At 44.0% G+C, this 25,898-nt stretch overlaps 1 protein-coding gene across 2 annotated transcripts in view; it reads right to left on the bottom strand.

Annotated features, from left to right (window-relative positions):
- Window positions 1-25,347, bottom strand: part of MPPED2 (metallophosphoesterase domain containing 2) — a 176,442-nt gene extending 151,095 nt beyond the window's left edge. For both annotated transcript variants that reach the window (XR_008661307.1, XM_055301042.1), the window contains exons 1-2: window positions 25,220-25,347; window positions 19,246-19,494 (exon numbers count right to left, since the gene is read on the bottom strand). Coding sequence is in view for 1 of the 2 variants with exons in the window: in XM_055301042.1 (XP_055157017.1) it covers window positions 19,246-19,373 (128 nt within the window). In the remaining variant the exon portion in view is untranslated. The remainder of the gene's footprint in view (window positions 1-19,245; window positions 19,495-25,219) is intronic.
- Window positions 25,348-25,898: the final 551 nt, after the last annotated feature.

The following is a 25,898-nucleotide window of genomic DNA, read 5'->3' as shown; positions in this document are numbered from 1 at the left end:
CAACTGTGTGGGTAATCGTTAGCGGAGGTGTTCAACCCACATGCAAAGACTGTCCGGTGTTTTATTTGTTTCATAGAAGGGTTTCGGTAAGCACTTGCATCTATGTTTAATTTTAAACCTTCATTTATCTGTGGGCGTGTGTGCATGTGTACACACAAATGTATTTGTATACAGACAGTAGAGATGTATAATTTCTACAGTGAAATGTAGACTGTTAAAACCAACATAATCACTAGCTGGGCTCCTCACAATGCATGTTTTATGAACTTCTCTGCCTACTAATTTGGGGTCTTGATCATTCCAGAGCCACTAATTTTTAATCATCACCAGAAACTAGAGCTTTTATTAGAAAATTTTCCTATTATGAAGTTCAACAGTTAGAACTTCAGTGTGAAAGCTGCTGCTGCCAAATGCCATCTTTGAACTTCCCAGAAAAGCAACAGAGCTGGAAAAATTCTACTTTCTGTGATGCTCCACTTTTAAAGATCTACAGGTACTTCTGGCTAACCACCAGCAACTGAACCATTGCCCAGCTGTCAGCCATCGTATCGATATCCTAGGCATTTGGCTGGAGTCTTATTGAGAGTTAGATCTGCTGCACCCCAAGCAAGGAGGACCATCGCCAAAGCCAACTCGGGCCCAGCTGCAGTTTTAACGGAAAGAAGTTTACTGTGATACTTCACACCTGCCACAGAGAGCATTTTCCAAGAGAGAAATTGCATGTGGCTGGAAATGCTCCTTGCGGAGTGACTTGTGGCCACGGGGTTTCTCAATCTTAATGAAGAAGACACACTTCAGTGGTCTACTGCGTGATGCCAACACCAATAATGGATAACAGGAACAATTTTCTGTGCAATAACACCACTGTTTTTTGTCCAGAGACATCACTTCCAAGTAGTAACCTCTGAGAACTTGTCAAATACGGAGGGCCTTTGAAGCTACCCCCATAGTCAGGTCTCAAAACTATGTCCAATTTAAACTTTATAACATTTATTGCTTTAAAGCATCCAAACTTCCATCTTCATGTCTCCAAATGGAAAAGACCTAAAAGCATATAGGTTTGCTCATTTCCATACAGTGCAAGCAGTAGGCCCAGAAACCGTTTAACTTGTTTGGAATGTGAGCCATTATCCAATCCCATGGCATGTGGTTGCACACTTTTCAACTCCTGCATCCCAGCAAAAATGCAATTGCTCTCCAAGTGTGTAGTCTCTGAGTAGGAAATGGTAATGGTTTCTGGAGCCCTGGGATCCAGAAGATGTTACCAGATTTGAAAGGAACCAAGGGACACAAAAGTAGTTGGTAGTGGTGAGAGCAGGAAGAGATACTCTAAAATGAAAGCAAAGTTGATCCTCCAAGGCAGAAAATAGCTGCTCCTATTTAACTGCTATGGCTTTCCATCAGAGACTGCCTCCTACAGGGGGGCTACTCTTCATGTTTGGGACAAGAGTCGGACCTGAAGATACTGACTTTCCTGGGGTATGTCTGCCGGGAAAATGAGGAAACAAACCTGGAAAGCAATTTAATGGACTTAATTGTCAGATGAAAAAGACTTTATTTCAGACATGTTCTTGAAGAAATTCTCCCTCGCTTTTCCTACTCAGTTAGGACCTAATATCAAATTCTAAGTTCTCTAAGCACTTTCTGCTCAATAAGGGTCATAAAGACTATGACCAGCAGTCCTGTGTAACCTTGATCAGGTCCCTCAACCTCTCTGAGTCACCAACTGTCCATATGTAAAATTCCCTACACATTTCCCACACAGCACATGACAGGTAGAGAAAAATTTGCCTGATGGGCTTCTAGTAAGAATGCACACATGATTATATACATATTTTTAAAGATTGTATTTATTTATTCATGAGAGATACAGAGAGAGAGCCAGAGACACAGGCAGAGGGAGAAGCAGGCTCCTCGTGGGGAACCCAATGCAGGACTTGATACCGGGACCCTGGGATCACACCCTGAGCCGACGGCAGATACTCAACCACTGAGCCACCCAGCCATCCTGATTATATTATTAAATATTATTTAATTCAGGTGCATTTAATTATCTCCCTAAATAGGCAAAACCCCCCCTAGCAAACAACAATGGGTGGCTCACAGTTCTATGCTATTCGGACTGCTAGATCCAAGACATTCGTTTATACATCAATAACTATTTATTATAGCAGAGACTGTGCTATGCCCAGGGAACAAAACAATTAGGTGAACGAGCCACTACCCCTAACCCACCTTGCTACTTCCAGTAAATACTGATTGACTGACTCACTGAAACATTTTCCGTGACATCCAACTTTCCCCAGATCGCCCACTCCTCTTGCCCACATCCTCCCTATTTGTTGATGGTTCCCAAGAGTTCCATCAAGGAAAAAAGCTCTTTGTCTTATGCCAATTATTCTAGAGGTCCTCGGTTCAAAAAAAGAAACAAGGGTGTTAGAGGATAATATAATTACAAAAGAGGCCTCAGTGACTTAACGTCAAAATATAAGAGCTACCAACAAACCATCCTTCAGGTATCGATGAATGAGTGATAACAGGTGGCAGGGCATCTTCAAACTATAAACTGAAGCAAGCAAGCTTGGCAATACTAGTCCTTGGGCAAGCATTACGGTTGCAGGAATGACTCCCTCAAGACGATGGGGAGGTTTTAAGTTCAGAGAGAATGCACCATGAGGACACAAGTTACATAAATACATGTTTAAGACTGTTTATTGTTTCGTCAAAGATGTATTTAATTACTGAGCCCTTGGGCACGGCGCTGGATTCAAGAGCAGCCCGCAACAGCCCTGCCTTAACAGAGCTTCTAGTCTGGAAAGAGAAATAATGATATCTTGACCAACTGTTTATATTTGCAAATGTAAATTTCAAAATAGAGGTAACCGGTGCTGTAATGCTCATGGATTTAAGTCATGTGACACTGTGTAGGGCTGGTCTTTTGATCTCTCTCCCACATGCTTCTTGTCCTGGACTAGGCTCGAAGAAACAGGTAGAACAGGGGATGTTATAGACACTCTCTTACTCTGGCGAGAGGAAAGCTGCTTCTCTTTTTCTATTTCTTACCCTTTCCCCCAAATCTCACTCATGGTTATTTCCATGGGTGATATGGACAACAAAGACACACATCATTAAGTATTTTATATGTTTTAATGGCTTCTCCCAATTCACTGCAAGTTCCCTGACTTTGCCTGCCCTCAGCCTCATGTGTACATGTCTACTCAAGCACACACAGGCTTAGGGACTGAGTCTCTGGGTGTGCACACTCATCATCCCCAGCAGCCCTGGAAGGTGTTCTAAGATAATACTGATAACACCAATACGAGCAAACAGGTTGACAGGACTTAACTGCATTCCCAGGAAATGTTCTAGGTACTATACATAAATCAACCGACTTAGCATCCATGACAGTTCTGTGTGATACATACTAATTTTCTCCCTCATTAACAGATGAGAACACAGAGAGGTTAGACAGCTTCTCAAAAGTCACACAGCTAGAAAGAAGCAGACCAACACTCAAACTCTGGCCGTCTGGTTCTAGAGTCCACGCTCTTAAACACACACTCTACTGCCTCTCTATCTCCTCACATGGTGAAGCTCAGGAACATATTCCAGACCCTCAGGCATTTATTCTCAAACTAATTATTAAAGTCCTGTGTGTCAAACTTGACTACATTTTCTCAATTTACAGAGTAGTCACACTATTTTAAAAACACCCCCAAGAGACCAAAAAGAGGGAGAGAATGGTAAAACAAATGCACCGGATTCTATGCGTATCGAACACGTTCATGGCTCCCTAACCTGACTCTATATGTGAGCCAAAAAGATACAAAAATCTGGGTAGATTGGTTGTTCATATATACAATTCAAAGCCTTATCATGCCTCTCTGAACTGACTCCAATTCATCAAAAATGTAGGAGCAGGTTATATATGGCACCCTCCATTAACTAAAAGACACCAATGAATTTCCAAAATATAGGCTCAGCACCAAAATACACACACACACACACACACACGTATATATGGGTGGAGAAATCCCCACATTTATTGCAGAACTCCGTGCAGCTTGTGTCTCCTCTGTGCAGTCTGGATCATGCATAATGCAACACCGCAACTGCTAACAGCAGGCGCGCACCAGATAATTTACACTTGTTTTTATGGACACGAGGAACTGATCTTTGAAGCTGTCCCTAATGAGATTCCGCTTGGCCCTAACAGCATCCTGAGAGAGTGTTCCGGTTTTCTACTTGGCATCCGGTGCATATTTATAATGCAGAATACAAGCTCATTTAAATTGCACATGTGGATTTTGGTGTCTTCCCTATTTTAAAGAAAGATTTTCATATACTAAGGAGCACCGACTCCTCAATTACTAAACCATACTTTACCTAAACAATGTCACTGCCAGTCACTACAGGTACTTATCAAAGAGGCAGGTCCATCAAAGGGCTTCTACCTGCAGGGCAAAAAGCTTCCCCGATTCTAGTCCAGCCCTCAAGTCCAGAAATTCAATTAGGTCTTCAGCCAAAGGGCATCTCCAGAAAGCCTAATTATACGACACCTTCCTTAGTAGACACAATCATGGGGACAGTCAGGGAAAAAACCTGAAGTCAGGTACCTAAATTAAAAACTTCCTGCCCCAAAGTGCTTGCTATGCAAGCCTCTTTTCTTATTATCTCCCCTCTTTTAAGTTCTGCTCCATATAAAATTTTTCCTTAAGCTTGCTGCTTTAGACAGGGCTTCTTTAATCATTTGGTTTTCAAGAAGTTTATAGTTTAGTCAACCCATAATCAGAGCTCCATTACGTACTTACTTTGAGTTTCATCTGTTTTCCCTTATATTACATTTTTACAAAGGCTTTCAATCGCTACATGACACCAGTGTTGCTAGGACGGTGTTAGCTGAATTTACCCCAAATCACAGATTTCTGTCAAAGTAGTTTTTCTGTAAGAGCTTACTAATAATAAGAGTTTTAATATCTCCAAAAAAGTAATGTTGCTACAAAACATACGAGTACAGAATAGAACTGGTTCGTCTTATGCAAAATGTCTGATTCCCATGATAACAGATGACCCGTTTTCGTGGCCTTCGTTTCAGGTCAACAGCACAGATTAGGGGCTTTGTCAGTCAGACTCCTGATAATTGGGCTGAAATATATCCTAATTAATTTCACGCTTCTATCCAACAATTGTTGACTCCAGAATAGGATCAGTCAATAAGCATTTTACAAAGGAGTTGAAACAATATATTTTCTAAGAAAATAGTTTTTAAAGAAAAATTTAGGAAACCCAAATCTTTAGGGTCAAGCTGGAAGTGAAACTGATGTTTTTCCTATGTTTGAAATGAGAATTTACTACTGTCAATGTGAATGTCAACTGAAGGCAGGAGAGATTATAGCATCAGTGTAGGAGTATCAGAAATACTCACTCTGAGCTTCATCCAGCTCCATCCTGAAAAAAATACGGGAGACTTATATAAGTTACCCTTTTTAAAGCCAAGTATATGGTCAAGTCTAAATACATACTCTCAAAATGAATGGATGATGACAAGGGAGCACAAATTTCTTGGAGAAGCACCTATACGAGAGCACTGAATCCTTGCAAACTCAACTTCCACTCATTCAGTCAACAGGTATTTGGAGAGTATCTAGAATGTGTCTAGTACCGTGATAGGTGCTCTGGAGAGAGGTAGGCAAAAATAAAATAAAACTGCTTTCATAGCCTGGTGGAAGACAGCCATTTCACAAATAACTTAAAAATACATTTATGAGGGGCAGCCCTGGTGGCTCAGCAGTTTAGCGCCTGCCTTCAGCCCAGGGTGTGATCCTGGAGACCCCGGATCGAATCCCACGTCAGGCTCCCTGCATGGAGCCTGCTTCTTCCTCTGCCTCTCTCTCTGCGTGTATCTCTCATGAATAAATAAATAAAATTTTAAAAAAATACATTTATGGTAGCGCCTGGGTGGCTCAGTCAGTTAAACGTCTGAGTCTTGGTTTCAGTTCAGGTCATGATCTCAAAGTCCTGGGGTTGAGCCCCACAGCCAGCTCCCCACTCAGTTAGGGAGTCTGCTTGTCTGCCTCTCCCTCTGCCCCTCCTTCCACTCAAACTCTCTCTCCCTCTCTCTCTCCAAAAAACAAAGCTTTCAAAAGTAAATAAATAAAAATATATTTATGATAAGTGGGGCCAAAGAAAAACACTACTTGTAGGTACTCTGAATAACTAATAATGGGGTTACCTCCCAATAAACCCAAAAGTTGGAAATATTCTAAGTCAAAAATGCATGCAATACATCCAGCCTGTGGAGTATCACAGCTTAACCTGGCCCACTTCAACCATGCTCACAACACATGAGCCTACAGTTGGACAAAATCTTGTAATGTAAAAGCTCATCTTATAAAAAAGTGTTGACTATCTCATGCAATTTACGGAATACTGTTCTGGAAGTGAAAAACAGAACGGTCGTATGGGTACAGAATGGTTGTGGGCGTATTGGTTGTTGACTTTCATGATCGCATACTGACAGGAGCTGAGGCTGCCACTGCCCAGCATCACCAAAGAGGTCCGAATCATGTACTGCCAGTCCAGGAAAAGACCCAAATTCAAATAGTTTCTACTGAATATTGCTTTTGCACTGTGGTAAAGTCGAAAAATCGCACGTCGACCCGTGATAAATATAGGGACCGTGTACACATACAAAGGTTCACATAATCCAGAGAAGGGGTAGGGGATCCCCTAAAGAAGTGACAGAGGAGGAGGGAGGAAACAGCATTTAGGGAGGAGGCCCGTTGACATCATTCCGAACCTCAACGTTTAGGGCAGTGGACCAGCCTAATGCTCTCCCCCACACCTCTCAGTACCCACTGACTTGGAAAAAATTAAAAGTAAAAAATTCAGGAGGTGTGCCTAGAAAGTTGGATTTACGACGTGTCTTCCCCTCAATGTCAGCACCAAAAACAGACAGGATCCAAGACCTTGGGAAAAATCGGTGGACAGATCACCAAAGTTGGCACTAACTGCAGCCAAATGTCTGGCTGGCACCAGTGTACAGACTAAATTGGCCATAAAAACCTCACTGTAGTCCTTGCTCCTCTCAAAGGAAATCATTTCGTGATTCACAATGAGGCTTACCCAGAGGCCAGTCTTAGGGGGAGACCTTGAATTTTGAGCTTAACTCAATTGCACGGTTTAGGGCAAGAGTTTCATGTTTCAGATGTGCAGTCAGGTAATCTGATCCCATCAGAGTTTTAATGGCTTCTAAAAAATCCAAAGTGTTAAATCCTTTTCCCAGCCTCCCCCAGAGCTGTCTGAGGGTGTTTTTTTCCCCCCTAACCTCCATTCTCCTCCCCTCCAGTCCCTTATTTTTCATACTCAAACCGTTACTAAGTCTGAGACACTAATTTAACACACATTTCTTAATCCTGGAGTCTGATTGTAATCTGTGTGCTAAAAGAAAGTACACACATACCTAATGCATTCCCTTTAAAAAGCACTGACACAGAGGAAATAAAAGGATAATGGAAGGGAACACATAGAAATGGTGCTTTATTTCAGAAAGAGCACTATTGCCGTCATTCCTCATAAGCCCAGGGAGGACATTCTCTGGTTCTGGGGAAGCCCAAGGTGGCAGGCCCAGGTAAATCCCACAGCTCCAGGAAAGGCACATCTCTTAGAGTCACCCTGGCTCAGGCAGGCGGCATGCCGGGAGTGGAGATAAGAGTTTATTAAGTCTGTGCCCCTGGCTCTCAGTAAGTTCGCACAGACTCCATCCCTCCTTCCCCAGTGTGGGAGTCCCCTGGGAGACAGCACAGTCCTAAAAACTTTAAAAGCAGGCGGAAAACGGAAACAAAAGCAAAAAAAACTTCTCAACAAGAGTAACACAGACACACCACATTGAATGGCATCAAAAGAGGTTCTGGTAGTGAGGCCCATGTGCTGCCATGAAGACCTGCTGAAGCCCAAGGGTTACCACTGGGGACTCAGTCCCAATGAATAATTATACATATTTTTTAATTTTTATTTATTTATTTATGACACAGACAGACAGACACAGGTAGAGGGAGAAGCAGGCTCCATGCAGGGAGCCGGACGTGGGACTCGATCCCGGGACTCCAGGATCACACCCTGAGCCCAAAGCAGGTGCTTAAACCGCTGGGCCACCGGGGCTGCCCTCAATGAATAATAATATTAATACTGATACCTACCGTGCACTGAGCACTGAGATGCTGTGCTACGTGCTTTACTAAGCACTAAGCATCATCTACTAGAAACTTCGCTGTTACCTAGTGAAGCATATGTTATTATGATCCCCCCAGTAAAGCTAAGGCTCGAGGAGTAGAGAATATACCCGAACACATGCAAGGGGCATGGGGGTGGAGAGACAGACGGGAATAGGATATGCTATTTGGGGAAGTGAAAGGGGGGAGCTTTTCAAATTTCTTTTTTTTTTTTTTTGCATATTTTTAATATGTGCCTAGATTTCTGCTGGGCAAGCACCCCTCTCTTCTTGAGTTCTCCTCTCCAAAATATATGCATTCATTCTTCCCCTCCCTCATGTTCTTCTGTTTACAGCTTTATTAAGACATTCAGTCCAGCAGCGGCCCCTCCAGCCGGTGGCACAGCACCTCGCAAAACAGCACTGTTTGTTTATAAGGTGACACAATCTTCCCCGCAGAGTGTGGGGGCATGACTAAAATCCAACTAATGGCCAGAAAGCTCATTTTAATTCTACACTTAACAAAATAAACACCTCATAAAGGCAGGTAAGCAGAAGCTACTTTTCACTCTGGACTGCTTTGTCTTAATAACCTCTGAAAGGAAGGAACCGGCTGCAGGGAACAGGCTCTCGCACACGCAGAACACAATTATGGCACAAAGAGACTGTGACAAAAGCAAAACCCCTTATGTAAAGTTAAATTATTCTTTTCCTTGAAACGAGGGTACCCCTCACAAACACAGACCATTGCTAAATTGCAACGGTTCTTTCATTGCAAATTCTGGCTGGCCTAGTAAGATCTACAAGCCTGTCTGAAAAACCAGGGCATTTGATTTCCCTGAAACCAGTTCCCAAAAGGGCTGATTCCCCCCACCCCCCTTTTGTCCACAGAAAATGAAGCTCCACTTACATGTTGGAGGAAATATTTCAAAACATTCCCTTTTTCCTCAAAGTGCAGAATTTATGGCAACAGATAATTAACAACAAATGACAAACAATCTGAGCAGTAAAGGTCCCAGTTTGGTTGCCAAGATGATGGTATCAAATTCCAAGATAAACAGTGGAGCGTGCCGACTGCCATTAACGTCCAGGGGTCGAGATGGAGAGATGCAAAGCAGACCAGGCATCCGCCAAGCTGCCACCACCACCACCAAGAGGCACAATGTGGAGCAAACAACCTCCCGGGGGGGGGGGGTGTTATGATTTCCCTTCTGAATCCTCAAGAGTGTCAGAGGGTGCGGGGGTAGAACGGGGTTCACTCCACTGTACTGAACAGACACCCAAGCCTTTCTGTCTCACACAGGGAAAACATTCATCTTTGAACAGCATTATGGAAGAAGGAGGAATTAATATCCTTCAGGAGTTGACACCTCCTTCCTAGTTTCTTCTTCCCAAAGATATGCAGTCCCCATCTTCTTTTCTCTAAGTCTGTTGGGTCACAAGAGGTTTCAGGGCTACCCGGTGGTGCCCAAAATGTGAGGGTTAAGAACAAAGTGAAAACAAGTTAACCTGTAGAAGTTGGAATTTGAGCACAACATATGGTAAGTCTCCCAGATACGAACAGATGGCCAACCTTGGGAAATCGCGATTTCAGATATTCTTGTATCTCTCCAAAGCCGGTTCATAGTTTGCTATTTGTCAAATGGATTTTTTTAAAAAAAATATATTGAAATACCAACCTAAAGTCTGAATTACCTCAAAGGGCCTAACAAATTGTTCCTTTTCAGGGATCAGAACAATGTATCAAAAATTGCTATTCTGATCCTTTCAAAGGCTGGATTCATTGGTATGTGGGGTTGGCATGCATAACCCAGAAAGCTAAGGTGCAATTTGTCTTATCTCCTTGTTGACTGATGTTTAGGGATCCTGACACTCTCCTAGCATTACAGTCAAGCCCAAGGCCAGGAACATCATAATTGCAAGAAAGAGTTATGATCTATGAATATATCTGCTTCTCTCTCTCTCTCCTTTCCTCTCTCCCTTTCTTTGTCCCCTTCACACATATTCCCATTTCTCCTCTTCTCCAGAAAACACACATCTCCTCATTGTATATTCCTTGCCCACCCAAGCAGGATCAGTATGCAAAAGTTGGTAATATTTTTTTTAAATGGCAAGGAAAAACCAAAAAGCAATGGGTATGATATTTGTGACTTAAAAAAAGTATCTAATACAGTCTGATAGGCTTCTGTAGTTATCTCTGAAGTCTTAAGGCAAAGCAAAATGAAACAAAAAGAGAAGTATTTTCCAAAACTCAGAACTAAAATAGAGCTGGTATACTGTCTATGTCATAGCAAAAGGCTAAATCAGGAAATTAGGGAAACATGCTTAAGTTGCTTAGCTGGTGGAAGACTTAAGTTTTTTTCTTGATTTCGGTTTTAAGTCTTTGTGCAAAACACATTTTAAACTAAGTGTGCAATATGTAAACAGTTTGAAACTTGGTCTGAGGCCCAAATACCTAAAACTAAATACCACAAGTAAGCCACTTTTCTTAGCCAATCAGTATAAATGCCAAAATAGCCCACCGCAAGATGGGAAAAGATATTTTTCCAATCCAAGAATTATCAAATCTTTGAGCTGGAAGGTTTCAGAGGCTTTCTACACAAAGAAATAAATGGGCTTGGGTAGGGTCTGTGTTACGGCAATCTTTCAAGGAAGCAACTACCAACAGATGAACCAAGAACGGTTTAATTCTCACTTGGAATTTTAAAGCTCAATAATATCAAGTACTGAACCTGTTTGCTTTATTAATGTTACTAGTTTTTCTTTTCTTTTTTTCAACTGATGTCGAGAGCTTTACTACTTAATATAAAACCGCACAAAAATTTAAACCCACTAGAGGGGCTTATATTCTTGATTTGTGGTAAAGAAGAAAATATCGAAAGCCTGCAAAAGCGCATTTTCTTATGTACATTTTACCCTTCTACAGGGACAGAAATTGAGGGGAAAAAACCTTCAAAACAAAATAGAATAAAAATATGCAGACCCAAATACTGCAAGGGCCAATAAATCCAACAGAGTTTCCTCTTTGCAGAGTTAGTGTTTTTACATAGACAAAGCCTCCAAGTGTACTTCTACATTAAAAAAAAAAAAAAAAAGCAGACTAACATGGTGGTCTGCAAAAGGAGGGTAGTTTTGTCCATACTGATATTGAAGTAATAGCCCAATCATGCCAGGATGGCTATGAAACATCTAGTTTCCGGCATGCTGTGGAAGTCTAAAAGGGGAAAAAAACATAGAAGGACAGAGCTGAGGAAAAACTTGAAAAGAAAGAAAAACAAGCTGAGGGACAGATCTTCTGAGACTCAGCGAGCTTCTTTTCCTTTTTGGAAATAATTCAGAACTAGCAAGAACTTGCTGTACGACACGTGGTAGATTCAGTGGCATTGGCTTTGTTTTGATATCTTAAAATCTACACCTTCATAAGCTTTAAAATCTCAGAATTAAATTAAATATGTCTCATATACAGACTCCCTATTGCATTACTTCCCACTTAGCCATTTTGTATGTTTTTCTCAAAACACCTCCATAAAGGAAGTTTAAAAAAAATAACAAAAACTGCACTTAGAGCAGGAGATAGATTCAATTCATAAGGAGAGATGATTTGATGGTGTCCCAGTTTCAGGATATGTATATCCACTGACTATAACCACTGTTACCCTGTGAATCTTCCTCTATCTCTATAAATGTAGGTAAGTATTTCAGAATTTAAAATCCAGGCATACCACAGTAGATGGGATCTACTTTACTTGTCAAAATGCTTTACCCTCCTCAAAAGTCAAGTAACCAAAAAACAAACAAGCAAAAAGTACTACACAGTTATACAACATACAACCAGGATTCTAAGAACAAATCCATATGGACAAAAAAATCTAATTTTAGGTTGCTTTTTAAATGCTTGAATGCAAACAAAGAAATCTACAGAATAAGAAAAAAGTCAGCTCTAAAATGAAGTCAAACTGTCACGGACCACAAGACTAGTACCCTCAGGGAGTATATAGGAAAAAGAACTTATTTTAGGAAAGAAATGAGAGAGAAAAAGAAAAATACTCTGTGTTTACATATGAGTGCAAACGAAAAGAGCCATTCAGCATCTCCACGATGAATTTCAGATTGAAAACATTAACAAAAATTATGGCCATGCTAATGTGTAGGCCAGTGATAAATCTGTAATGAGAATGAGCATGGGAATGAGTGGCTTACCAAGAGAAATAATGTTTAGAATATATATATATTTTTTAAAACAACTAATGCAGCCCAGCTCCAGAACAAAGGATTAATTTCTACCTTGTTAGTAAAGTGCTATTTTTTACAGAGCCCCCGACATTCATTCATTCATTGATTCATTGATATTAGTCTTCCCGTGGGCGAAGAGTTAAGGGTTCATTCCTCTTCTCCCTCTCCACCACATCCCCATGATACCTTACTATTATATTCTTTTCCTACAAATAGCACGAATGATGAGGGATTCATATTCTTAATTTCAAACAGACCTAAAGATAAGAAAGAGAAATCCAAAACTGCCAGAGTGGGAGACAATGATGCTAAAGGGCACCATGTTCCTGATGAGGAACCTGAAATTCGGAGAAGCCCAATGCACTAATGACCACAGCCCTAATTAGTGACCAAGACGAGACTAGCATCCAGGTCTCTGAAATGCTATCAAGTAAGTCTACTACAGCAAACCATTTATTTACCGATACTGTGTACTCTGATGGCTTCCAAAACTGAATCCAAAAATACTTCTTAACAAATTTCCCTTCAGGTACAGGACGAAAAAGGAGGCAACATCTTTGTCACTGCTCCCACCTTCCCACAGGTGAGCAAGCAGAATTATACTGAACCAATAAACAGCCTTTGGTCTATTCTTCGATTATAATATAAAATAGAAGAAAGCACCATCCAAAGAAGGTAGGCCCAAAGAAAGTAGAAGATTTACATTTGTGTGAGTCTTCAGTGTAAATCTTGCAGACAAAGCAGAAGGACTTATAGATAAATTACATTTTTATCATTCTTAAAAAATGTTTTTATCATAAAAGTATCACATAGTTGCTATAAAAAATTTGAATTATACATAAGTACATAAAATAAAAAGTGAAAGGTCTTTATCCACCACTCCCTCCTCCAGTCATTCCCTAAATAATCACTAGTAATGTCGGTATTTATTTTTCTACACACTTTTATATATTTTTTTTAACCAAAAGGCACCATTCTGTAACTCTCTTCCGTAACTTTGTCTTTGCACCTAAGGATGCCTAGTACAGACCTGACATAAACATTTACTTCCCACCATGAAAAATGAAACTTCAGATCACACAAACAAAATCCTTTAAGAATTCGGCATGGAATGATCACCAAGATACCTAAAAGCTTCAGATCACTTTTGATTCACAATGGCCAAATACTGACAGGTACTATATAATGCAATAAAAAGTAACAAAAACACGAGTTGGACTTGTCAAGTTTCATACAACCAAGAAGTTCAGAAAGGAAGATGTTAACACTGATGTAACCAGGGTACATACATGAGGCCGTATGGAAAGAGCTTAAGTATTATCACAGCATCTATGTATCAAGTGCTATCTTTCAGGCACTATATGTCATATATGCTTTATCTCAATTGATACAACTATCTCAAAGGGTCAATCAACCCATTTTACAGATGAGAAGACTCAGTAATTTGTCCATCAATGCTCAGCCAAACTACTAACTGGTAGTATCAACATTGTATATAGATCTCTAATTGCAGCTATCACTCTCCTCATTCCCTAGCCAAAGCTGTGGCCCTCTGCACTCAATCCTGGCTAATTAGAGTTAATTCTTGATGCTTCTGTTTTAACCACAGCCATAGGTGGGGAGCCTAAGACATTGACGGGAATACAAGAATGTGAGAATAGCCCATGAGGAAGAAGGCCACTGTGATTTCACAGAGAATAACAAGGCAACCCTCAGGTCACTGGATTCCTTCTGCCCTTGGAACTGTCACTCCCAAGGAATAACTGAAGTTAATGAGATAATCCTAGGCTCTTTATGACCTTGCCAGCCATCAAGAGGTCAGAACATCTGCCAACCCTGACAGTCAAATATCCCACCCAGAAAAGTTTGCTGGGAATGGCTCCTTGAGGAAGACAGGACAAGACTTACCAGTAATTTTCTTATTCATTTATTTTTACCCCACTGATTTTCAAAATTAATTAGGACAGTTTAGAATAAAAAAATGCAGAATCAATAAAACAATCATTAATAACACCTAACATGTATTGAGTATAAACCATATACTAAGAACCCCTCTAAGAATTTTTACAAGTAACACTGTTTTAACATTCACAGCAACCTTTTGAGATAGGCCCTACTTTTATCGTCCTCATTTTACAACTTGGAAAAAGAAAACACAGAGAACTTAATACATCTCTCCACAGTTGGTTACACAGATAGTAAGTGGCACAAACCAGGTTTTAAGTCTAACAATCTTACTCCACTGGAGATGTCAAGCACTATGTGATGCTGCCTCCTCAAAACAAGTATAAATGAACAAAAGCACAGTAATACTTCACGAGCTGACAACTGAAGACAAAAAGGGACTAAAACTGAAAATAAGATTTGGTATGAGCTTCCTAGCAACCAATTCCTTAAAAAAAAAAAAAAAAAAGGAGGTGAGGAATGAACCTCAGTAAGGTGATCAACCATCCTGGTTAGCATAGGACCGAGGGGTCTCCCAGAACACAGGCCTTTCAGTGTAAAAACGGAGATGGCTGGCTACCCTACTAAAAGAGGTTTTATAATATTTTATTAGGCCTCACATCATTAAGAATATACAAAATCTTTATGGTGCTTTCAAACCTACGTTGGCGCCTTCAGCATCTCCTCCCACCAACATTAAAAATACTAAATACTAAATAATTTTCTCAACACTCCACTTGGGAAAAGTGAAGACATTGTAGAAAAACAAAATGCTGTTAATTGTTGGTTTTCAATCATCACATCAATCACTATGTTCAAGAGTCTGGGTTGGAGGGGCACGCAAATTCTTGGCTAAATACTGCCCTATCAACTCCAGCTGTGCTTTCATTTTCTTTCCCAAGGTCATATAGGATTCCTTTCTTTAAAACAAAAATCTTCCTTTAGATTTTGCCATTTGCAACAAACAGAGATGGAACTAGCGGATATTATGCTGAGTGCAATAAGTAAGACAGAGATTGACAAATACCATACATCTGACGCACACACACATACACGCACATGTATACATATATGTGGAATCTAAAAAAAAAAAAAAGCAGAAACAGATCCACAAATACAAGCATAAACTGGTGGTTGCCAGAGGGAAGGGAGGTGAGGGGATAGGCAAAATGGGTGAAGAGAGGTGGGGAGGCCCAGGCTCCCAGTTTTGGAATGAATAAGTCATGGGATGAAAGGCACAGCACAGGGAATATAGTCAATGGTATTATAATAGTGTTGTCTGGTGACAGATGGCAGCTACACTTGTGAACACAGCATAAGGCATAGAGTTGTTGAATCACTCTGCTGTACACCTGAAACTAAAGTAACTTTGTGGGTCAACTATACTTCAGTTAAAGAAAAATCCCTATGTCGCAGGCAGAGATGCAGGCCAGTGGTTCTTTTTTTTTTTTAATTTTTTATTTATTTATGATAGTCACTCAGAGAGAGAGAGAGAGAGAGAGGCAGAGACATAGGCAGAGGGAGAGGGAGAAGCAGGCTCCATGCACTGGGAGCCCGACGTGGGATTCGATCCTGGGTCTCCAGGATCGCGCCCTGGGCCAAAGGCAGGCGCTAAACCGCAGCGCCACCCAGGGATCCCCAGGCCAGTGGTTCTTAAAAAGCTTGGTGGCAGCCTCATGAGACCTCACAGGAGAAGCCAATCCAAGACCAAACAGTAAATCTCCGAAAGCCACCTGAAGCAATAGCTCAGAAATCAGTGATGAGCTTGATGAAGATGGGGACCAAGTTTTATGTATCTGTATTCCCCTATAGCAACCCCCTGCAAATAAATGTCATCTTAATCGCAATCTTGATCTCAGTAGGTCAGAGCTAAAAAGATCCATAACTATCATTTGGTGCAAATGTGTACAAACGAGTAAACTGAGGCATGGAGTAAAGAAGTAAATTGCCCAAGGGGGGTCACAAAATTGATGTGAGACTAACTGAACTAAAGGGGAAGTGAACTCTTCCTTAATTAAGGCAAGAAAACCCCACTAGGTTGTGTGGAAGAAGACAATGGATCGCTTAAGAGACCAGGATTGTAATTCCAATTCAGGTGATCCATTATGGATCTTCATAGGCCTCAATTTTAAGTGAAAAAGGAAAGGGAGCATTTTAGGGGCCTCATGCAAAATAATGAACAACTTTTCAAGTGGAAAAGTCAAAATATTTTTAGGGAGAGGAACAAACCTCTGCCATGTCATGTTGAGAATTTCAGAAAAACTGAAGATATTTTAGACTGAATATTTTATGGATATTTTCCAGCCAATTTAAGTTTCTATTTAGACTAAGCTCTCTCTCTCTCTCTTTTTTTTTTTTTTTTACTTTAAAGGAAGTGTAACATGGTCACATTTAACCAAGATACCTGAATGCCGAGTATGGGCCAGTCACTGCGCTAGGGCACCAAACAAGGAAAAATAAAGCCAAGGAAAAGGTGAGCCAGCTTGCTTGACAATACACACACACCTTCATACAAACGCTCAAAATGTTAAGATAGGACAGCAAAATTCCAATGAAAATCTCCAAATCTCAATTATAATCTCATCTCAATGCACAGTCAAATCAGTGGATCAATCAAGCCATCAATCAGTATTTCTGAACACCTGTTACCTGCTCAATCACCGCTCTTAAGAAACAAATGAAAGCGCAAGAGATAATAATGCAGGAGGTATGGGCTGAAGTACTGGGGCGTTGTGTTGGGGAGCAGGGCACGGTCAGCTTGGATTGGGAGAGACAGAGAGGTTTTATGGATGTAGGGAGGCCTGCAGGGACCTGAGGCATTTGATGAGCTGAGCATCAGTGTGAGTGCTGCAGCCGTGAGAAGCACTGAAATCAATGGCACCAAGATAGAGGTGTGCTCAGGCGACAGGGAGCCAACCTGCAGGGTGGCTGGAGCAAAGCGTTCGGGCAGAAAGCCCTGGGTAAGTGATGAAAGTGAAAAGGTCCCCTGGACCCAGATCGTACAAGAGTGCTCTACTCCAAAGGTGGAAAGTCTAGTGAAGGGCTACACCGCTGTTCAGGCTACCACTGCAAACCCCATTTTTGCAAGCCTTTTTTTTTTTTTTAAGATGTATGTAATTTGATCCTTCGATTTTTTTCATGGCTAGATCTAAGCAGATTAGTTCTAAGGTTACGTGATTTTTTAAAAATATCTCTGTTCATTCCCAGTGAACTAATAGAACCTTAGGGCCATGAACAAGGGAGGACTTAAGGTGGCGTTCCCTATCAGTCATCTTCCGAGGAATCTGAGGCAAAACATACTCTCTTTTGCCTGAAAGGAAACAGAATTCACAAAGTTCTTTGTGATTCTTTAATACCAAACGTCACACTGGCAGAACAGAGCTAAAGGCATCCCAAGTCCAGCTCGCACAAATTCTATGACATATTTGAAGAAAAAGAAATCATTAGAAGCAGAATAAAAGGAAATTTTGAAATGAACACAGACATATAGTTCAGAAAAGCCATTTTAACAAAGGAAAATCTCATTCACCTTAAAAACTTTTCCTTAAAATCACGTTAACAATCTTTCATAAAATCATGACTAAATTCTGATTTAGAGAAAGTATAAAAAAATTCTTCAAAACAGTTTAGCACTAACCATTCACAAGGATTTCTTTCCCTTTTTCTTTTCTTTTTTTTTCCCCCAGAAATCTCATCATAGGTAATAGAATCTACCTGCAAAGCAACATCCTAGTATTTACACTAATACCCAGGCAGTCAAGAGAGATCTTTTTTGTTTGATTAGTGTTTGTAAATTTGGGGGAGAGGTATGTGTGTGTGTCTGAGGGGGACTACTATTTTTTTCAAAAGCTCAAATAAAACAAATACCAGAAAAAGAACTTGTGACTTACACAAGCCCCGAGTTCAGTTTTGCCAGGAATGGAAAAAACAGTCAACAGAGCCCTAACCTCCTTTCTCTCTTGACTACACAATAGTGTTCAAAGAGGTTTAGTCCTACTATGAAAGACTCATGTTAGACATTGGAAGGGTCTAATAGAGAATGAGCACTAGGCATTGAATAAACTAGGGAGATGGTGACCTTTTGCCCCTCCTGCTAAAAGCCCAGCACATCCTGTGGCAGGGGAACAGAAAAAAGCTGCTGTGCATCCAGGTGCCGCAAAATCTTTGCCTCTGGATTTCTCCCACACTCTGTTCCTTAAACAGTTTAAAACTGCAACATGACTTAAATAGCATTAGGGAGTGAGAGAAAAGTACAATTCCTGGAACCAACTGTTCCACTGTCCCTTAATCCTTTGTTCCCCATATTGTTTGAGTCCTGCAGCATGCAGCACACGTTCCACTAGCAACAGGCAAGACAATGGATTTAGCAGTGGTTGGACAATTAGTCCCAATTAGGCCTATTTCCCAGCTGAATGTAAAGGGGTAGTGGGGTGAGGTGTGGTGGAAATAAAAAAAAAAAAAACTACAGAAATTTTAAAGAAATATTTCATCATGGAGGCAAACAGCACAAGGTAAAAGCAAACTGAACCAGGGGTCAGGAGACTCTGCCAAAAGTCACTGTGTGACATCAGGCAAATACCTTAACCTGTCTGTTGTTATCCACAAAATGTGGGCAACTGACGACCACCCTTAGATATCATGATCTAACATCAAAATGCGGTTGAAAGTACTCTGAAAATCTGAGAAAGTTACACACATCTAAGGTATTCCTCTGAGCTATATTTGGAACCACGGATACCCATCTGTTTTACAAATCATATACCTTTTATTGTCATTGGCAGAAATCATTAGTGACTTTCTTATTTTATTTCTATTTTCTTGATTGCTAATTTTTTTTTTAATTCATGAGTGATACTTACATATGTACATGTGGCGGCTGGAATCTGCTCTGGTTGATGTTGTAGTGCGTGAATGCTTGGGTGGGGTTTGAGCTGTACTCATCCACCGTTATGGTAACTTTGCCTTGAGAAGGAATCCCATGAGCCATCCTTCCTCCCTATAGGCATGAGCAATTCACAACTTTCCGGAGCAAAGGATGGAAGCAGGCATGGTGTGTTTCAGCCAACCTCTGAACCCAAGGATCTACTCATCAATACCACTGTGTGTTTCTGAAAAAAAATAAATAAATAAATTATAAAATGAGAACAAAGAAAAAGAAGGTGTTCTAAGAAACACCAAATATGACACCTGGACATGAATTTGGCTCAGGAAAAAATCTTAATATGTGTCGTCACCTCGTGGGTACCACCATTCCCAACACTACCCTGCACGCACTTCCGAGTGGACACTGCACTCCATATGACACTGCTGGCTGCTAGCAAATCACTTCAATGGCGTTCAATCTAAGATTTCCTCTTTAATTATAATTATGGCACTTAACATGAATTACGGAAGGGGCATATCCACAGTTGCCATGGTGTCTAACTATAAATGGTTTGTGCTCGAAGTGGAGAATCTTCCAAACCTTCCCTGCTAATTGGAATGTTTGGTCTGTACAAAGTTGATGTCATAGAATAATGTGAAATCTCAATGCTTAACACAGCCATATAACACAATGACAAATGTAAATTTAAAATGCTGCACTTATAATAGATACCTGTGTATATCTGTAACACACACATAAAATATGCACCCGTTCCATGCACTTTTTTCTTTCACAAGCAGTTCTCCAAATACACAGGTACTCAACGCCTGGTATACATATGTATTCCACTCTGGCCAAGAATCTTATGGTAAGGCAAATCCCTCTTGCTAAAATGTAATATAGTTTCTTTAAACACTCCAGTCACGCTGGGGGAAAGTCAAACACATCCAGGCTTGGACCACTACTTGGATGCATTCATTACGGCCCCTCTCAGAGCCCAAAGAGAGCACTGAAAGGGAGTAGCCATTATATCCTCCACCTCATTCTTGCTTGCTGCTGTATAATTCTCAGTAGTGGGTTTCATTCTTTCAAAACTTCCATTAGTTTTGATTATTTTGATAAATGTCAATGTATTATTTGCTGTGCTGGGTTGAGAAATGAGGATGTTTATTTTCATGATAGGTATGCAAAGACTGAGAGAGCACATCCCTGCACTGAGTCTGTTGGAATGGATTAGTGCAACAGAAAAGAAATGGGGAGCACCCTCCCTGAGTAACCCTTGGGTAACCCACGCTCTTACTTTAGGCGCTCCACATCAGAAAATGTTTGCCATGTGCGCTATTAAGCTCCAGGAATCTTAGCTGCTATCTCAAATAAAAATATTTAGAATAATAAGATTAGATTTAGATTTGGCATGAAACACCTTAGATATCAAGCAAAAGGCAGATGGCCTGCCATAGGCCATTTATTTTATTATTTTACAACCCCGGGGGTTGTGTAGTCCTCCATATGCTAGCTGGGCTAAGAAATTCCACAGTGTTCTACTCAAATCATTGCCTTCTTCATATTAGCAAAGCAAGCTAAATGACACCCACCTTGCCTTCGTTCCTAATGCACATCGCCACTGCCAAGAGATGAATCCCTGGTGTTCTGGCATTTTAAACAAAGTGTCACTTTGGGTTCTCTTTCTTCTTCCTGACTTCATGGGAGGTATGAGTCCTTTAAGCACTAGTTGATAGACAACCAGGCAAGGAGGATTAACTAAATTAAAATCTTTCCCTGCTCCTTTGATGGAAGATATCCATAAGAACTGCTTACAAATCATAATGTAGCAGTTTTCATACCAAGTTTGCAGCTGTTTCCTTAATTTCCCCCCAATTATATTTTACTGTTATTTTGCATAACAGTAAAACACAACACCTGCTTCAAATTGCAGTCCTGTTCTAAGTACTGTAATTCTCTTTTGAGACACAAAGTACCGAGACACTATTGGAGCGCAAAACTGCATAATTGCGCCACACTGAAAAGTAAATACAAATGAAAACATCTTCCTGTTATAGAAATGACTGTCATTAAAAAGAATGTTAGCCATCAAAGGGAAAAAATACACATTTTCAGACGGCGAGAACTTAGTGTTTGCATAAATTAAAGAGTGGTGTAAAAATTACATGGCAATTCTTATGTTCCTGCCATCAATGTCTATTGTGTGAGATACAGAGCATTAAGAAGCAAAGGAAACAAAATTCACGTCTCCACCACTGTGACCTCTCAATAGCCACGTCTGCACTCTGCGCCAGAAGGGGTTTAAATGTTTCTGGAGTAAACTCACCAATTAAACTAGAAAACAGCCTAGAAATAAAATTTCCACACCTCTTATGTAAAACATCCATGCGATGGCTTAAAGGAGTTAGCAGCAGACCCTCCCATTTGAAGCAGAGAGGAGAACTTAGGACGTGATCAATTCACACTCCTAAATGGTCCACTCTATCCTAAAGTCCAAGTAGAATGGCCTTTTCTACCAGGTGAACATCTGTGCCTCTTTGCACCTTTGCCCCGGCAAGACAAACAGAACATCTTTTCATCAGCAAGCACAGGCCCCTGTAACTCTGAAGGGCTAAATGGGTGGCTGGCACCTCATTTGAATTCATCTTTACCCATGTTCTCTTTCAAATGTTTTATCGAAAGAGTGCACCTGCAGTGTCTACCTTCTTTAATCTGGAGTCCTTTGAAGAAACTGTCGGACTGAGGCAGCTGAGCTTCAAAACTTTCACAGGAACCTTTACAGACAAGTCAAGAAAAGGCTTATTTTTTAAAATACTATGTTCAGCCCCACTCACATCACAAAATGAACATATCCTAAGATATTAAACACCAACACACGTAAAGGCTTTTCTTTTTTTCCCAGCAAACTCTCAGAGAGAGGGGACAACCGCCCCTCCTCTGACCTGAGAGATCTGGAAAAAGCTTGAAACAAGACAGCATGATACACTGCCTAAAACTACCCAGAAGCTGATTCACCTTGCTTCACATCCTTAGGAAGTAAAGTCTTCCAAATGTTCAGATTTTGGAGCATCTTATCCTCAAGACACTTACATCACTTTTTTACATGTAGCATTTAAAGAGACCGGTATTCTTTCTTTTAATTTTCATTTTATCTTTCAGCACACTTGCTCCACAAAACAAAGGAACCTGGCACTAAATGCCAGGAATCCTAAAGGAAAAATCGAAAAGGGACTGACACTGCCAAACGTTCATGCTGGTGCTACTTTGATTTTCTCTTTAAAAAAAAAAAAAAAAAAAAAAAAAGCATGTGGGCTCATTTTGCATTTCCTAGACAGCAATCCCGTCTCCTGTCCCTTAAGCTGTGCAACTTGCAATGTTCTTTTTTTTTTTTTTTTCAGGAATCTGCCTGGAAAACCTTTAAAAGTCTGCTGGCAATGAAAGGATTAAAAAGCTGAGGAATTAAATGACTGTCTCCACCTCCCAGACACCAGAAGTCCAATTTACCAAAAGTTTCAAAGCAACGACTCCTGACCTCTCTACCCGAGCTCGCTCGGCACAGCCTATGAGAGAGGAGCCCGTGATTTCCTCGTTCCAACAAGGATGCTCATTTTACTCATTCACCGGCCCTTCAGGAGACCGCCCGGCCGCCTGGCCGCACTTTGGAACTCGCCTGCTCCAGCGCCACCGAATTTCGCTCTGTCCTTCCTCCCTCTGCCGCCCGGAGCGAGGGCTTTCTCAACTCACGCCCCCACTCTTTAACGCCCACCCGGGGTTATGCACCCCGGTGACCCCGAGCGATGCCTGCAAGCCTTGGCAGAGGCTCCTCCGCCAGGGTTCCGGGAGGGATGCACGAAGTCCCACGTGCCTCGGTCCGCAGAGCGCCCTCCCTCCCGCCGCACTTACACCTGAACTTGTCTCCAGCACTGCGGACACCCGCCTGGCACATTCTCTCGCAGAGAAAGGGCAGGACTTTTCTCCTGCGCCTCTGGCAACGCGTAGAGCCTATATATGGCGGGGCGGGGGGCGCGGAATTCTCTACTTTGGATTGGTTTGTTTGTTTTAAATCCAGGGTGGGCAGCTGCGGGGGGGGGGTGTCCTTTAGCAACTACACACACGCACACACACGCGCGCGCACACACGCACACACACTCGCCCTGCCCTCCCGGCTCGCGGCAGGCTCGTCCGGGCTACAGCTCCCCCTTCCTTCCTGGAGCACCAGCTCGCCTTACTCGCTCGGTCCCCCGTTGCCACCACCGTCGCCTCCGCTGCCGCCGCGCTGCTGGCACTGCTGGAGCTGCGCTCGCGGCCCCGGGCTCCGCTGGGCGCCTTTCTCTCTCTCTCTCTCGCTCTCTCTCTCTCTCTCCCCCAGCCCCGGATTGATTGATGACCACCGGCGGCCAATGGCTCTGACACCGCGCCATCCTCGCTCGAGCATCACAGCCCCACGCCCCCGACGTCAGCCCCGCGGGCGCACCGGCATCCCCGAGCCCTCGGAGCGGAGCCCGCGCCCGCAGCCGCCGCGGCCGCCTCCCTGCTCCCTGCTCCCTGCTCCCCGCTCCCCGCTCCCTGCCCCGGGGCTGCCGGGCTGCTCCCCTGCAGCGGCGGAGAAAGGAAGGGAGCGAGCCAGCGAGCGTCGGAAAGGGGGTGTGGAGGCCACGGAATTCTCCCCTTCTTTAGACCTCTTTCCTTTCCCTTAAAGTTTTCTTGGGTTCCCCCCCCCACCTCCACCCCCACCCCGACCTGCGTGTTTGTTTGCAGCCTCGAAATCAATTACACGTTTTGCAGGACCCGCATCTGCGCTTCATTTGGGGGCAGGCTGGGGGGCGCGCGGGGGGGCGGGAGCGGGAGGTGGTAAATGTCCTCTCGGTCGCCCCCACCGGGAGGGCATCCTTAAATTTCTTCTTGGTGGATTCTAAGTCCCTCCCGGATCTCCAGAAAAATGCCCCCTTCGTCTCCTAGGCCGCAAAACCCCGGAACGCAAAGGCTTTACAAAGATAACCCTGTTCCCTGTAAATAGCCAAGAAAACTCCTGCCTCTCTGGAGAAGAAATCGGGCGGCAACGGTTACTTTTTTTTTTTTTTTCTTCTTTTTTCTTTCTTTTTTTTTTTTTTTTCTCTCCCCTCCCCTCCTCGCTCGTTCCCCCACCGGGGGCCCCGCCCGGGTCGCCGGCTCGCTCGGCGGGCTGCGATCGCGGAGACCCGAGGCGGCAGGGGACAGCGGGGCTGGGGGCGCGGGGACAGGGTGAGAAAAAGCCCCGCGCGGGAGCGGCGCGCGCGCGGGCGGCCCCGGGGGCGGCGGCGGAGCGCAGCCCCTGCACAAAGCTGCGCGGCGCCTTCCCGGCCGCCGCTCGTCGCTCGGGCCGCCGCGGGCGCCCGGGGCTCGGGCCAACACAATGCACCCGGGCCTAGGCCGGGGCGGTTCGAACACAGAACCCCGGGACTTTCTAGTAAACAGCTCGCCTAGCCCTGGTCCCCACCCCCATCCCCGCCGCCTGGCTTTCGCAGATGCCCCTCGCGGACATGCCCCCCTTCACCCCTCCTAAGAAATCCCGGCGGAGAAGGGCGCTGGAGGTGGGGACCCCGAGAGGTCGGGGGCTGGGGGCTGGGGGCTGGGGCGCCGGGGTGGGGGGGGAGGGGAGGGGAGCAGAGGGGCGAGATGGGCAGTGGGAGGCAGACAGCTCCCGAAAAAGAATTTGCTTTCGCTCTGGGGTAGAAAATACGCCCTCCTCGGGTTCCCGATCGCCCGGGAAGCGCCGGCTCGTGCGAACGCCAGGAGCACCGGGGCAGCGCGGTCCGCAGCCGCCGAGCCCCCCGCACGCGCCTCTGACAAGGCACCTCTCACCCGGGCTCCGCTTTGTGTGTGCATTTTTTTTTTTTTTTCCTCCCTTCCTCTCGCGCGCGGCACCGGGCGCCCGGCCGCCTCCTCCCCCTCCCCCGCCCTCCGCCTCCCTTCCCGGGGCGGATTACCTTTCCCGGGCTGCGCTCCGGGTCCCGGGGATGCCTTCAGCGCCCTGCGAGCAGCCGATCCATCGCGGAGCGGCCCGAGCCGGCGGGAGGCGGGCGGGGGGCGCGCGGGGGCGCGCGGGGGCGGCGAGGGGCGCGGGCGGGCCAGAACCTTCGACCCCGGAGGTCCCGCCGCGGGCTGGGGCGGAGGGGGGGGCGCGGCCCGGGAGGGAGGCGGGGGCGGGGGCGGGGGTGGGGGGGAGAAAGGACCCGAGCAGCCGGGATCCGGGGAGAGAGCGAGCGAGGGGGCGAGGAGAGGGAGCGAGGGCGCGGCGAGCCGGAGGGAGCGCGAGCGGTGCAGTGACAGGGACTGCCACTGGGGTCAAAGGAGCACAGCTCCAGGAAGCAGGGCGGCAGAGGCGCCGCTCCGTGCGCGCTCCCCGGCGGGACCCCGCGCCCCCGCGCGCCCCTCCTGCAGCCCGGGCCCGCTCGAACCCCCACCGGCGCCCCGAGGCCCCGGGGTTGCAGGAGGAGGAGGGAGCGGAGGGCGAGGCCGGCAGCCTGCTGGTGCTCTCGGGTCAAGCAGGCAGCAGGAAGCGGAGCCGCAAGTTCATCACCAGGACTGTGGTCGGCGTAAAAATGATAGGGGACTGGGCAGGGGGGCGGCTGCGGAGCCCCAGAAAAAAAATAAAGGGAGTTTTCC

The sequence above is a fragment of the Nyctereutes procyonoides genome, unplaced genomic scaffold (genome assembly GCF_905146905.1).
Source record: "Nyctereutes procyonoides isolate TBG_1078 unplaced genomic scaffold, NYPRO_anot_genome, whole genome shotgun sequence".
NCBI lineage: Eukaryota > Metazoa > Chordata > Mammalia > Carnivora > Canidae > Nyctereutes > Nyctereutes procyonoides.
This window is presented reverse-complemented; position numbering and strand designations above follow the sequence as displayed.